Genomic DNA, 13,076 nt, shown 5'->3' with positions numbered 1-13,076 from the left:
CATGGCTCTTTCTCCATCTTTAAAGCCAGCAGCATAACATTCATCTCCAGTCTCTTTCAAACTCTGATCCTGCTGCCTCTGTTTCATAAAGACCCCTGTGATTTCATTGGGCTTATCTGAATAATCCATGACAGTTGCCCCATCTCAAAATCCTCAACTTAGTCACATCTACAAACTCCCTTTTGCAGTGTAAGGTAATAATATTCACAAGTTCCAGAGATTAGGACCTGGACATCTTTGCGGGGGCTGTTACTCTGCCTACCACAGAAGACTACGTTCAACCTGATATAGAGCATCGGTGAAACATCTATAGGTAATATCATACTTAATAAGAAAGACTGAATTTTTCTTCCTAACACTGGGAACAAAGCAAGAACATTCTCACCACTTTATTCATTGTACTAGAGGTCCTAGGCAGTACCATAAGGCAAGAAAAAGAGCTGAATTCCTGAAATAAGGCCTGAAGGCCAACCAACCCAGCTGAACTAAGTAACCAAGTCCCTATATCCTCTGCATGGTTCTCCAGCCACCTCATTTTGCTCACTGTCACCACAGTTACTAAAACCAGGGAGGGTGGCTACACTGAGTATCTAGCTGGTAGACTCAGGGATAATAAGCTCCATCAACACCATGTAGGGTTGACAACCCCACTGTGGAGACAGGTCACCTACCAATGCCATCTGTGACTGGCCTTGGGCTGGTATCCTGCGTTCCTTCTCACTGCATGTTCCAGCCAGTCCCAAATACCTACTGCTCTCTCCCAGTTCCAGGACATCTCCACTTTAACTCAGACTCCCTGGGTTCAAAGCCCACACACAACCACATGCTAGAACACCCCTGTTGCCCCATGCTCACTAGCTGTGTCTCCAGGCACATTATTTGACCTCGCAGATCTGTTTCCTCATCTGTAAAGGGCGATAACAATTCTCCCAGTCTCATCAGATCAGCACAAGGATTCAAGTGGTGAAGCAGGGAAAGCATTTAGCGGTGTCTGGCATGTAGCAAGCACCCAATAACCTGTATCAGGCCTATGCTCCTTTGCTCACACTGTTCCTTTTGTAGGGAACACCCTTCCACCTGAGTAACCACCAGTCTTCCCTTTACAACTCAGTTCTGCTCAGACAACTTCCTTCCAGAACACCTTCCCTGCTGCGGAGAAGCCCCAGCCCTAAGCTTGCCCAGGCAGCAGTGCTTCTGTGGCACCAAGAGTCCTGCTCTGCCATCGCCTGTCCCTCAGCCCAAAACACACACAACCAACCGTGAGCCTGCTGAAAGATGGTTCTGATGTAGCCTTCCTCCATCTGCCTACCTCAGAAACCTGCAGCACTGTGCATCTGTCACTGAACTCTAACCCTGGCGTCAGGCTCACTGCTTCCCTCCTCTCCTACCTCACATACAGCCTGACAGCAAACCCTACTGGCTATATTCAGAACATACCCAGAATCCAACCACTTCTCACCTGCGCGGAGCCTGCAACAACCTCCCAGGTGGCTTCCCGCTTCCTCGTCACCCCACCCCCAAATCCTCTCTTTGCAGGAGGGATGGGTTTATGTCACTCCCTTACTGAGAACCCAAGTCCCCACCCTGGACACACCCTGCATGACCTGACTCCCAATGACCTTGCGTTGCTGATTCCCAGCACACCTGCCCCTGCTGAGGATGCATCTACCACAGGGCCTCTGAATACCTGCACACGTCCCATGACCCTGTTCCTCTTAACGCTGCTTTCTTGTTTCTATGTGGCACTTACCATGATCAGACACTTCAGTATTTATGTGTTCACTGTCCATTTTGCCAATTGGTTTGTGGGCAGGGATTTTGCTTTTTATATCTTTGAATCCCCACTGCTTAGAACAATATGGCACAGAGTCACCACACAATATCCATTTGTTGAATGAATGAATGAATCTCTGGGATACATACTGGACGGAGCCGTGATTACAAGCAGTTTGGAGGAGTGTTTTGCCACTATTTGCACGCCTCCCACTGTCTGTGAACACGTGGTATCGGGGGAAAGTCTACCCCAGCTCTTCATCCTTTCCCCTCCCCTCAATGTCCATTCATGCACTCATTCACTCATTCATTTACTCAGTATACATCCCTTGAGCACTGACTACATGCCCTGCACAAGGCCCCACATGGTAAATGGATCTTCGTACTCTGGGAAGGAAGTGCTGTTCTGCCAGCACTTCCCACAGCTGGAATTTTCCTTTATGGTCCCCATTTCCAATATTAGTTCTTGTGCTCTTAGCCCACATACCCTAGTTTGGTTTTTTGTTTTGTTTTTGTTTTTTTCTTTTAAGAACTAAGTTTACATTAGCTACAGAAGTGGTCTGAGAGCAAATGGTGGCAAATAGCCTGGGGAAATAACATTGAAATGGGTCACGAAGGGTGAGTATGAGTTCACCAAGTAGAAGAATAGAGGATAGGGCTTTCCAAGGCTGAGGGAGGAGTGTGTGGAAGGATGCAGCAGTGGAAAGAGCAAGGTGGTTTATTCATGAATGTTCTGGTGGGCAGTGGGCCAGAAGAGAGGCTGCGGGAAGGAATGGTAGGAGCTGTGGCTGGGTGCAGGGGCTGGAGGGAGACCCACTGGGGAAAAGGCATGGAAGGTACAATGTCCTGGATTCCAGAAAGCTCCAGCTCCATAGCCAATGTCACATCTTGGCCTGCAGGAACCTCTGGGGTCAGGCACCGTGTTTTCCCTGGTGTTCCGATGATGATACCAGGCGGTGGGGTGGGGTCCACAGTGGTATGAGGGATCAGACTGGACGCTGTGTGTGGGAGGTGGGCCTAGCAGGACCCTCCTGACCTTCCTCTGCTAAGGCCTCTGAGAAGCTGACTGCCTCGGGGATGCTGCACCTTGGACCTACCACTGTCTGCAGCCTGAGGACAAGAACCATGACTTAGCAGGCCTGACTCAGAAGAAATGCTCAACAAATGCTTCCCAGCTGACAGAATGGACAGAAGTGAATCTCTCCGTGGTGGGAAGCATGGCTTGATTGTCATCTTCCTTAAAGCGCCCACCAAAGAACAGAGACACAGGACAGCAGGGAGGTGGCCCTGGTGCTGACCTTTGGAGCAGTCCTGGGACCTCCACAAAGTCGTCAGTGCCCCTTCACAGACCACGGTTTGGGGCCTGACTCAGGCTCTGCCATGAATTTTCCCCAGGCTTAGGACATAAATAGGTATAGCCAGAGGGACCCTAGGGAAGATGGAGAGGTCTTCCCCGCCCCAGTCGACTCTCAGTAGTGTTCTTGTGAGCTCACAGACCCCAGGCCTTCCTCCTCGGTCCACACACAGACTCAAATTCCCCTGCAGAATTCCCTTCCCAGAGGTATATTTGGACCTTGATGCAAAGAAAAGTTGATGCAGGGGCGCCTGGGTGGCTCAGTTGGTTAAGCGACTGCCTTCGGCTCAGGTCATGATCCTGGAGTCCCGGGATCGAGTCCCGCATCGGGCTCCCTGCTCGGCAGGGAGTCTGCTTCTCCCTCTGACCCTCCCGACCCTCCCCCTTCTCATGCTCTCTCTCTCTCTCTCATTCTCTCTCTCAAATAAATAAATAAAATCTTTAAAAAAAAAAAAAAAAAGAAAAGTTGATGCATTTTGCAGCTGGAAAAACATTGTCTCTTACTACTTAATTCTGGTTCCCCTAGAATGGAACTGTGTTTTCAAACTTAAAAGAACATAAGAACCATCCAGAGACCTTGTGAAGGAAGCAGATTTCTGACCTGGAGCCCAGTAAATAGTCAGATTTGGAAGGGGCCCAAGAGTCTTTCTCTGACAATTCTTGTACACTAAAGTCCGAGAACTAGTGTTCTATGATGTTACTCAGGCCCCATAAAGCTGCAGTGCCCTTTTTTTTTTTTTTCTTTTTAGGTTCCACACCCAGAGTGGAGCCCAACATGAGGCTGAACTCATGACCCTGAGATCAAGACCTGAGCTGAGATCAAGAGTCAGATGTTTAACCAACTAAGCCACCCAGGCGCCACCAAACATTTTTTGGCTACAAACCACAGTATGAAATTTTACACTGTGACCTAGGACACACTTAAAATTACCTAAATCAGGGGCACCTGGGTAATTCAGTCAGTTTTTGCCAACTCTTGATTTTGGCTCAGGTCATGATCTCGGGGTCCTGGATCGAGACCTGCGTTGGGCTCTGTGCTCAGGGGGGAGTCTGAGGATTCTTTTTCTCTCTCCCCCTCTCCAGGGTTGTGAGATCGAGCCACTTGTCGGGCTCTGCTTGAGATTCTTTCCCTCCCCTTCTGCACCTACCCCTGCTCATGCTCTTGCTCTTTCTCTAAAATACACAGATCTTAAAAACAAACAAAAACAAAACTCATTGTTAAAATAAATAAATATAATTTTTTAAAAAATTACCTAAAACAAAAATAGGATGAAACAATATTTTTCCCAACCCCAGTGATGTACCTTGATGTGTTCTGCCCTTCAAACACTCCCTGGTCCAGATCCACTAAAGGAAGGGGTCTCAACCTTCACTGCATATCAGAATCACCAAGGGGGCTTTTATATCTTCTAGGGCCAAAGCCACACCCCTGACCAATTAAATCAGAAACTCAGGGGCACCTGGGTGGCTCAGCCGGTTAAGCATCTGACTCTCGGTCTCGGCTCAGGTCTTGATCCCAGGGTTGTGGGTTGGAGCCCCATGAGGGTTGTAGGTTCAAGCCCCAGAAACTCTGGGAGTTGGGTGCAGGCATCAGTAATTTATAAAGCTCCTCAGATGAGTCCAACTTGAAGCCAAGGTCTAGATCAGCATTTTTTTTTTTTTAAAGATTTTATTTATTTATTTGAGAGAGAGAATGAGAGACAGAGAGCATGAGAGGGAGGAGGGTCAGAGGGAGAAGCAGACTCCCCGCCGAGCAGAGAGCCCGATGCGGGACTCGATCCCGGGACTCCAGGATCATGACCTGAGCCGAAGGCAGTCACCTAACCAACTGAGCCACCCAGGCGCCCCTAGATCAGCATTTTTAAAAATATTTTTAAGTAATCTCTGCCCAACGCGGGGCTCAAACTCACGACCCTGAGATCAGGTGTCACATGCTCTACCAACTGAGCCAGCCAGGTGCTCCCTAGATCAGTGGTTCTTTTTATTTAATTATTACTATTATTATTATTATTATTTATTTGAGAGAAAGAGAGCAGGGGGAGGGGCAGAGGGAGAGAGAGACTCTCAAGCAGACTCTGCACTGAACACAGAGCTGGACACAGGGTCAATCTCATGACCCTAAGATCATGACCTGAACCAAAACCAAGAGTCAGACACTTAACTGACAGCCACCCAGGTGCCCCAAGATCAGTGGTTCTTTTTTTTTTTTTAAAGATTTTATTTATTTATTTGAGAGAGAGAATGAGAGAGAGAGAGCATGAGAGGGGGGAGGGTCGGGAGGGTCAGAGGGAGCAGCAGACTCCCTGCCGAGCAGGGAGCCCGATGCGGGACTCGATCCAGGGACTCCAGGATCATGACCTGAGCCGAAGGCAGTCGCTTAACCAACTGAGCCACCCAGGTGCCCAAGATCAGTGGTTCTTAAAGTGTAGTCCCCAACATCACCTGCGAGTTTGTTGGAAACGTAAATTCTCAGGCCCTGCCCAAGACCCACCAAATAAGAAATATGGGTGGGTGGCCAGTTCTTTGTTTTAAGTACTCTAGCTGATTATGATGGCCACCCAGATTTGAGATCCACTGCTCTATAACCACTGAACTAAACTGATTTCTTGGAACACAAAGGGGTTTTAACCTGCAGCTTGACAAATACTGTCCTAAAGAAGACTCAGATGAGAGATTAGAAATTAGTACTGGGGAAACTTCTGCCTTTCCTGCAGAACTGACAAATCTCTTCCTTTTGTTTTTTAAGATTTTTATTTAGTTATTTGACAGAGAGAGAGAGAGACAGTGAGAGAGGGAACACAAGCAGGGGGAGTGGGGGAGGGAGAAGCAGGCTTCCCGCAGAGCAAGGAGCCCGATGCGGGGCTCGATCCCAGGACCCTGGGATCATGACCTGAGCCGAAGGCAGACGCTTAACGATTGCAGCCATCCAGGTGCCCCAAATCTCTTTTGTGATGAGAGTTGCATTCTGATCTACCCCCTTTTGGGGTTGGCTATGGCGAAGCTCAGAGTCAAATCTAATCTTAATCCCAGAAATCATGTGTATGTTTATGGATCTTTAATATATATTTTTAAAGATTTTTTAAAAAGATTTTATTTATTTATTTGACAGAGAGAGACACAGCGAGAGAGGGAACACAAGTAGGGGGAGTGGGAGAGGGAGAAGCAGGCTTCCCGCTGAGCAGGGAGCCCGATGGGGGACTCGATCCCAGGACCCTGGGATCATGACCTGAGCTGAAGGCAGACTGAGCTGAAGGCTTAACGACTGAGCCACTCAGGTGCCCCTATATTTTTAAAGATTTTATTTATTTATTTGACAGAGAGGGAACACAAGCAGGGGGAAAAGGAGAAGCAGGCTTCCCACGGAGCAGGGAGCCCGATGCGAGGCTTGATCCCAGGACCCTGGGATCATGACCTGAGCCGAAGGCAGACGCTTAATGACTGAGCCACCCAGGCGCCCCTTTAATATTTTTTAAAAGATTTTACTTATTTGAGAGAGAGAATGCGCATGAGCACAAGCAGGCAGGGGGGCAGAGGGAGAGGGAGAAACAGACTCACTGCTGAGCAGGGAGCCCAATGCCAGGCTTGATCCCAGGACTCTGGGATCATGACCTAAGCGGAAGACAGACGCCTAACCAACTGAGCCACCCAGGTTCCCCTGTTTATGGATCTTTAAAGATCATTGTCTGCTTTCTCCTGTATTTCCCAGCCAGTTCCTCGAGTATATGTACCTTCTTAGGAAGGCACAGTAAGTCGGGGCGCCTGGGTGGCTCAGTTGTTAAGCGTCTGCCTTCGGCTCAGGTCATGATCCCATGGTCCTGGGATCGAGCCCCTCATCGAGCTCCCTGCTCGGCGGGAAGCCTGCTTTTCCCTCTCCCACTCCCCCTGCTTGTGTTCCCTCTCTCGCTGTCTCTCTCTCTGTCAAATGAATAAATAAAATCTTTAAAAAAAAAAAAAAAAAGGAAGGAGCAGTAAGTGCTGGTCACTATGCAGTTGTGGCTAAACCAGGCCAGAGAAGGGGTGGGGATGGGGCAGTTGAGCACAGAGCACTTCCTGTGGCTTCTCAAGCTCACTAGGGCCTGGTTTGCAGCACTCCTGCCCCAATCAGCTCCAGTGCTGTGGTTTCCTGTTTGCAGCCTACACTCAGGCCAGCCTCAAGCCCCAGCCAGCCTTTGGGTGTAAGGGGGGATGGTAATGCTGTCCGGAAAGTAGCAGGAGGGGCTGGGGAGAGGTCAACCCAGCGAGTTTCTGAAGGAAGGGGAGGAGAGGCAAAGATGTGCTGCAGGGGGCCCTGGGAGGGAGACTGAGAGCAAAGGACCCTGACAACCCACTATGGTTGGTTAAATTAGGGCAAGCACAGGAGGCCTGTCATTCCTGAGTCTCTCCACCCTAGTCTACCACTGAGTTTGCAATTCCACCATTGTGACACATGGGCCTTTCTTGGGTGTCCGAAGTGAGGAGGACCTCAGCTGGGTTTGAATCCCAGCTTCATAGCTATGTCTACCCAGGCAAATTGTTTCTCCTCCCTAAGCCTCAGTTTCCTCATCTGTAAAATGGGGAACTACAATCCTTCAAACTTCAAACAGGGTTGTTTGAAGACACTTAAAGGGCCTACCATAAACATCAGCATCGCCACTCTTTCAACGTCCTTCTCTGCCCCCACTGTAAGGGTTGCAGGGCAGTAGCTCAGAGGGAGGCAGGGGCATCAGAGACAGATTCTATCAGCTTTGTGTTTGCAAAAGTCCTATACCTGAGGTGGGAGAAGGCCCATAGGAATGTGCAATGTGACATGTCCCTACCCCTCTTCAGCCTTTGTTTCTCCATCTTCCTCATCTGTACAATAGAAAGAAGATCAACAGCTGACTTCTAATGAGTTTTCTGGTTTTGACTGACTGGTGACCCAGAACACAGAGACCTCATGAACTTGACAACTTTTTGCCAAGAGATCAGGACTGTGTTGTGTTTTGGGGAGGGAGGAATCATTGCTGGTCTGGGCAGGGAAATCCTGTGACTATACTCTATTACAAGACCCAATGGCCAAAGTGTAGGCTGAGCCTGGATCCCCACTGTGGGCCATTCACACCCACTTTTAGAAATGGGCTTTCATGGCAGCAACATGGTGGTCAGTCAGCCAAACTGTCTGACTCCAAGGCCAGGTACTCCAGCCCTTCACTTTTGACCTCCTACCTATACCCCCAAGTCACCTCTTGGCATTCGAGGGACAAGCCAGGGCTCAGCTTACCCACCTTTCCTGGTCTGGCTCTCCCGGATGAGGAAGGCCCCTCCAGAGTTTCCAGGCAGCAACAGCAGTTCTTCAGCTTTCTCCCGGCTCAGGCCCTCATACAGCCACCTGCGGGAGGGACAGAGAGAGGTCAGCCTGGGCATGGGTGAGCCAAGACTCTACTCAAACCCCTCCTCCCTCTCTGGGCCTCAGAGTTCCATCTGTACCTTGGTCTCTAAGGGCCCCCCAGCTTTGTCTTGGTCCTGGTTCCAGAGGCTGCAGAGGACAACCTCATGGGGTCAGCCCCAGCCTTTTGTGCCTGGAGACCTCATTCCCAAGTGGCCAGGAGGCTGGGGGAAGGTGGGGTGATCATAGACTCCTATCACTGCCCAGCTCCTCTAGCACCCCTATGCTAGCCACTCACCTTTCCAAGAATTGCCTATGTGTGTGTGTGTGTGTGTTTAATTGTAGTAAATATTTTCTTTGAACAATTTAAAGTTTAACTTTGCAGCCAAAAGACATGTGGGTGAACATGTATTCATTATCAGTGAAATCTAACTCCCATTGGAGCTTATTTGTGGGTAGAAATGTTGGACTAGAATGTTCAAGACATTCTAAAATCTTGGAAATAATCATGTAAGATATCGATCACCGTATGTGCCTCCCAAAGCACAGATCTTCATGACCTATTCCTCGGGGCCTCTCACTGCTGGATTGTTGATTACCCTCGCCCCCTATTTTCCTTTCTCCTACACTTAATCCTTCACCTATATGTCCATGAAGGACTTAACTGCAATGGAAAGTTCAGGGTGGTTTTGCAGGAATTTTTTGGCTTACTAGTCCATCAGCCTTCTAATGTCCCCAGAGTCATGCCTTATGGTCCCGGGGAAAACCTACAGAAGCCAACTCGATGGAAATGGCTGCCTCCCTGTCATCGTGTGAAATTCCATAGTCAAATTCAGAGTCAGGGTTGAGTCCATTCCAAGGAGATAAATCAGAGAAGCTGTGACCCGCTTGGTGCCAGCAGCAAACTTAGCCTAGTTTTATAGTAAATAAAACAAGTCATTCATAAGACTTACAAACATGGAGGAAGCAGACAGAGTGGCAAGGGAAGGGGACTCTGAGAGGTGGCCAGTGTCTCCTTGGCTGAAACTTCAGTGCCACGCTGGGGATGCAAAACCTCTGGCCAGTGGGGCCAGGCCAGCCGGAAACACATGGGTGCCAACAACCTCTATGCGAGCTGATTCTGCGAGGTGTCCGCACGTCTCGGGAGCCCTGCACTACTTTCACCAGAGCCAGACATCCCGTGAGCCTCAGAGAAGGAAGGCCACCCAGTGCCAGAGTTGTACTTTCTCTCAGAACAGAAGAGCAGCCATCACAGCACACACAGCATACCTCCTGACTCTGTGCTATGCGGGTTAATCCCACCGAAAGGCAGTTCCCTTCCTTTCTCTCTCATGACATAGAATTTGCTCTGGAGTTGGTTTCTTTTGTCACTCACTCGTGGCAAGCGATGGCATCCCCCATGTCCTGCCCACTGTGAGGCCCCTCTTAGAAGGGCAGACTTGCCAAGATATGGGGCGCCACCCCTCCATTTTCTTGCCTCAGGACATTTAGGACACGTATGCAGCTGCTTCCTTTCAGCAGTCTCCTCCACTGACTCCTGGACACCCTCCAAAGCCCAGAGGACATCTCTGTGGGGCCTTCCTGAGCCCCCTCTTCTGGGCTCCCAAGTCTCGCAGGCCGACCTGAGAGCTCAGGCTAGCTGTTCACTCTTCCTGAGGGCAGGGCCCAGGCCTGATTCTCCCCTGTCCCATTTTGCTCAGCACAGAACTGGCCATAAAGAACCACGCTCGTGGGAAGAGAAAGCAGGAAGTTCCCCTAAGGCAGGGCCTGGGGTGTGAACTCACCCATGGGAGATTTTGGCCACATGACTGCTGGGGATGCTGTATTCTGTGCCTGAAACTTCTGACATCACCGTCCACCAGTCTCCATCTCTGGGGAGAGAAAGGAGAGGGGAACTGCTCATTTAGGATTCCTGAGGACCTGCCAGGCTGGCTCCTTCCACCTGCACCGGCCAGTGCTGCTACCTCCTGGGCAGGAAATGGCACGATTCAGGGCCCCCTTCAAGGCCCTGCCTACCCAAGGCTTCTCCCTACAGCTGTGTCAGGCTTCCTAAATCCCACGATTAGGGCCACGTGTGAGCTCAGTGCCAAAGGCCATGCTCTTTACTCCCGGAGTGAGGGGCCCCTTCTCCCATGAGTGCATCTTCAGGTGCCAGGGGGAGGAAGCAGAATTCCCCACCCTTCCCCCCCATTAGGACAGGACTTACTCAGAGATGATGGTCAGTGGATCCCCCGGTCTCAGTGACAGCTCTGTGTGCTCGCCTACTGGGAAACTGCCCAGGGCCACAGCTGTGGCCCTGCTTCTCTCTGGAGGGAGGGACAAAGATGGTCACCCTCTTGGCTAGTCTTCTCTCCACATGTGAAGTCTAGTGGAGTCTGGGCTTTCTACCATCAACCCAACCCCACCATGAACACCCTGGGGAGCATGTCTGCTGGGATCCCAGGAGGGCTACTCTGGAATCTGAAGCTTTTCCAGTGGCCTCTACAGAGCCCTACAGATGCCCAGACATCTTTTGGGGTCACTCAGGGAAAGGGCTGGTGTGGCAAGAGGAGTAGGGCTCCTGGCTACAATTGCTTTTTATATGGAGACGTTCAAGAAGATCTTGATAAAAGGATTCTGCTGCTCAGCAAACTTAAAAACTATAGCTCTAAGCAGGTATCAGCACAGATCTTGGAGCTCAGTTTCTAGAAGGCAGTTTCTGGAAGTTCTAATGATGTGGGCACTGAATGGACTAACCTTTAGGGCTGAGGTCCGGGGTACGCATGGGAGGAAGAGGGCTGGTGGAAGGGCCAGTGAAATCACAGATGTGGACAGGCTTTGTTACTCTAGCGTGCCATGCATGTGGGTAGCATGGCTCTCCCATGGCTTTTGTTCAGAATGACAGGTATAGGTCCGTGCTGCCCCAAGAAGAGGCGGGGCCAGGCCTGGCTCAGAGCAGACACCCAACAGGTACATGTGGCCCAGTCAAGTGTCCTGTCCTGGCCACATGCCTGCCATCCTTTACTGAGCAACTGCTGAGTGTCAGGGCCTGACTGGGTGCATCACTCCGGACCTCACAAGCCCCTGAGGTAGTCCTCTCTGGTCAGCCCCATCACACAGCGAGGCAACTGAGGTGAGACACGGCACTGTGCCAGGAATGGCTCCTATGCCATTCCCTATCCCTCTGCCCATGGGGCACTGTTGGGGTGGGTGACCATTGTGGCTACTCATGGGCCCAGGTTGGGGGGACTTGGCTAGACAGCAGTAGCACCTCTCCAAAAAGGCCCAGGCTCGCTGGGACGCTAACATTCAGAGAGGGAGTCACAGAGCCAGAGGCTGCCAAGCTTCCCCTCTCCCCCACACCATCACACCAAGATTGATCCCAAGGACATGGCAGCCATGAGGACAATTCTGAGGTTGGATGGTAGGTGGCAAGCAGCTCCCTCAGCACAGGATGCTCATGCCCTCATCTACCTCAGGGATCAGCCCACCTAGTCTGACTAGACCTCCTGATACCTGTCTGGGCCTTCTCATCCTGAAAAACCTGCCCTCCGTAAGCTGCTGAGATTCACTTCACCCACATCCCAGTGTCCCTCCCTCTCCTTCCTCTTCATCCCTTTTCAGTAGGGGTCTCTGAAACAAAGGGAAAAGAGAGACACACTTGTCAGCACATCAGTGTATCAAGCTATGAAAAGCAGTCAAGGTCAGCATGAAAAGTTTATCTGTCTCATAGATGCTCCTGCAGGAGGCAAGACCTCAGAGTGTTCTGTGATACCCTCTAGACAGATGTCCCCAGAGATAGGGGAGAGAGAGCAGATGGAAAGACAAGGACCAAGGGGATGGGGCATTGGTGAGGCAAACCCAGAGCTGGACACTGTGTGGCATAAGGGCCTATACTCCAGGTGGACATGGGAAGAATGAGACTGTGATCCTGGAAAAGGACTGGTTCCCATGTGTCCTCCCAGACACATGTGCAGATCTACGTGGTGACCCTGGACTGGAGCTCCTCAGAGCCATCAGCAGCATAGGGCCTGGCCGTCCCATGGTGCCGGGAAATGCCTGATGCCCGAATAAACAATGCAAGCAAGTCTTGTGGAAAGCATCCTCCAACAAGGGTGAAACCAAGTGGCCTGGAAGGACCCCTTCCCCCCCTGGAAGCCCTGGCATTGTGCCCCTGGTTGCCACTGGGCTGCATATGCTGTCCCCGATTGACCCATCTGCCTGGCCGACTCGCCTGCACCTTTCACGCCTTGGATAAAATGTCCCTTCCTTGGTGAAGCCTTCCTGATGAGTCCCTAAGCACACACTCTTAATCAGAGTCCCTTAAAATGCACTGTCACCAAAATTGTACACAATTATAACAGAGCCTGTATCTGGGGCTTGACTGTCCCTGAAGGCAAGGACTGTGCCTATCTTGTCCATTGCTATGTCCCCCTGCTCCTGGCACAAGGCCCGGTATGGGGTAGAGCCTTGGTAGATTTTGGATGGATGCAAGGCTGATAGACAAATGACTCATGGAAGGGGCTGCCCCAAATCTGTGTTCCTGCTGGGCTCAGGGGTTGACATACCAAGAGACAGGCCCTTCCTTCCCCCTGGAGACCCTGTCAGAGAGGGAAATGCAGTTCC

General features: G+C 50.7%; 1 protein-coding gene across 3 annotated transcripts in view; it reads right to left on the bottom strand.

The window, feature by feature from the left end:
- The window catches only part of SLA2 (Src like adaptor 2), a 29,117-nt gene that overhangs the window by 9,984 nt on the left and 6,057 nt on the right, over positions 1-13,076 (bottom strand). For 2 of the 3 annotated variants that reach the window (XM_081832906.1, XM_006742544.3), the window contains exons 3-5: positions 10,678-10,777; positions 10,256-10,342; positions 8,371-8,474 (exon numbers count right to left, since the gene is read on the bottom strand). In XM_081832906.1, the coding sequence (XP_081689032.1) occupies positions 8,371-8,474; positions 10,256-10,342; positions 10,678-10,777 (291 nt within the window). The remainder of the gene's footprint in view (positions 1-8,370; positions 8,475-10,255; positions 10,343-10,677; positions 10,778-13,076) is intronic. The other variant, XM_031038234.2, reaches the window with a different exon arrangement.

This window comes from Leptonychotes weddellii, chromosome 10, assembly GCF_054177405.1.
Source record: "Leptonychotes weddellii isolate Sample4059 chromosome 10, ASM5417740v2, whole genome shotgun sequence".
In the NCBI taxonomy this organism is placed as follows: Eukaryota; Metazoa; Chordata; class Mammalia; order Carnivora; family Phocidae; genus Leptonychotes; species Leptonychotes weddellii.
This window is presented reverse-complemented; position numbering and strand designations above follow the sequence as displayed.